Source organism: Hipposideros armiger, unplaced genomic scaffold (assembly GCF_001890085.2).
Source record: "Hipposideros armiger isolate ML-2016 unplaced genomic scaffold, ASM189008v1 scaffold_2690, whole genome shotgun sequence".
Classification (NCBI taxonomy): Eukaryota; Metazoa; Chordata; class Mammalia; order Chiroptera; family Hipposideridae; genus Hipposideros; species Hipposideros armiger.
The window spans coordinates 3,986-6,063 of NW_017733998.1; the positions used below are offsets into that span (position 1 = coordinate 3,986).

At 46.5% G+C, this 2,078-nt stretch overlaps 1 protein-coding gene across 1 annotated transcript; it reads left to right on the plus strand.

Annotated features, from left to right (window-relative positions):
- The first annotated feature begins 11 nt into the window (after positions 1-11).
- Positions 12-1,670, plus strand: LOC109378712 (endogenous retrovirus group K member 5 Gag polyprotein-like). The gene has a single exon (XM_019635011.1). It carries the CDS (start codon positions 12-14, stop codon positions 1,668-1,670), a length of 1,659 nt encoding a protein of 552 aa, XP_019490556.1.
- The last annotated feature ends 408 nt before the right edge of the window (positions 1,671-2,078 follow it).

Here is a 2,078-nt window from a genome sequence, read left to right on the forward strand (position 1 = left end):
GCCATGAGGGCATGCGGGGTCAGGAGGATAGTACAGGAGAGAAGGTAAATTTGGAAGAAGAGTCGGGATCGCGACCCGACCCTGTAGCTCCGACTGCCCCTCCTCCCTCATTCCGCCTCTATGAGAAAGTTGCTCTAGACGAAGAGCTAGGTCCTCAGGATGAGGAAGATTTAGATAAAAAAGTAGCTAGATATCATAACCCTAATTTTGATAATCCTCAGTTGTTTCTAGCTCAGGAAAATTTAAAACAAGATTCACCAAAAATTGAAAGTAACCTAGAACAGCCTAAAACTGAAAGCAAATCCCCTCGGCCTCCATCACCGTCTGCTTATGTTCCTTTAGCAGCTCAGGTGAGAGAAATGAAACGAAAAATGGCTGAGATGGGAATCTGGAATGAGGATATGTTAGATAAACCCTCATGCAGAGGATTAGAGGGAGCTGTCGTTGCCCCAGTGGTTGTGCCTGCTGGGCAGAAATGGAAAAGACAGCCGAGGCTCCAGACCTCGATTCAGCAAGCATATTTACAGGGAGAGGATGTATCAGGATTTATGGCATATCCAGTTCTTGAGCGGCCTGACGGCCAGGGCGGAGTCGTTAGAGATCACGCTCCAATGCCTTTCAAGCAGCTAAAAGAGATAAAAACTGCTTGCGCCCAATATGGGCCTACAGCTCCTTTCACTTTGACATTAATTGATACTTTGTCCACGGAGTCCATGGCTCCTGCAGAATGGAAACAGCTGTCAAGAGCATGCTTGTCAGGAGGGGATTTTCTGCTCTGGAGATCAGATTTTTCAGAGTTATGCCAAATTACAGCAGATATAAATAGAGGTCAGAACATCCCTATAGATTATGATATGCTGACAGGTGAAGGTCCTTACCGCGAGTTGAATGACCAATTAAATTTTAATCCTGCTGCATATGTGCAAACTAGCGCAGCTGCCCGGAGAGCATGGGCTAAAATCCCTGGCAATGGAGGAAGGCAGACAGAGGACCTGGCAAAAATCAGACAGGGCCCAGATGAGCTGTATCAGGATTTTGTAGCACGATTGATCCAATCTGCAAGTAGATTGATGGGAGGAGAGAACCAGGCAGGAATGATGTTGGTCAAACAACTCGCGTTTGAAAATGCCAACGCGGCATGTCAGGCAGCCCTTAGACCATTTAGAAAGAAGGCTAATCTTAATGATTATATCAGGCTATGTTCAGATATTGGACCATTTTATACTCAAGGCTTGGCTATAGCTGCCGCTATGCAAGGGAAAACAATTAAGGAAGTTTTGTTCCAACGGCAAAGGCGGGGAAAAGCCCGAGTTGCGGGACCCCCTGGAAGCTGTTTTGAATGTGGACAAATGGGTCATCAACTTAAACAATGTCCTAAAAGACAAGCTGAGGTTTCTCAGCAGGGACAGCAACCTGGCCTCTGTCCTAGATGTAAGCGAGGAAAACATTGGGCCAGTGAATGCAAATCTAAACGAGATGCCTCAGGAAATTCCCTCATGCAGGGAAACTGGAAGAGGGGCCAGCCCCAGGCCCCGAAACAATGTTATGGGGCACTCCTGAACTTTGTCCCCGAGCAGGGGATAAAAACGGGAAATCCATTCAAGACCTTGTTAGAGCAACCCCAGGCAGCGCAGGACTGGACCTCAGTTCCTCCGCCTACACAGTACTAACGCCAGAAATGGGTATGCAAGCCCTTCCTACTGGAGTTTTTGGTCCTCTTCCTTCTGGAACTATGGGGTTGATTTTGGGAAGGAGTAGCACTACTATGAAAGGGATCCTGGTAGCTCCAGGAGTAATTGATGCAGATTATATTGGAGAAATTAAAGTCATGGCTCACTCGCCTTCCACTATCTCAGTAATTCAAAATGGTCAAAGAATTGCACAGCTCCTGCTACTCCCTTACATAAAGAAGGGAAATAGCATGGCCCAGAGTAGAGGAGCAAGAGGATTTGGATCCTCCGATGCATATTGGGTTCAAGCCATAGGACAAGGAAGGCCAGAATTAGAACTAAAAATTAATGGAAAAACTTTCCAGGGTTTGCTAGATACTGGAGCAGATGTGTCAGTTATTACTGAAG

What these genes read in the sequence shown, in the direction of transcription:
- LOC109378712 (XM_019635011.1), top strand. Translation starts at nt 12, where the DNA reads ATGCGGGGTCAGGAGGATAGTACAGGAGAGAAGGTAAATTTGGAAGAA.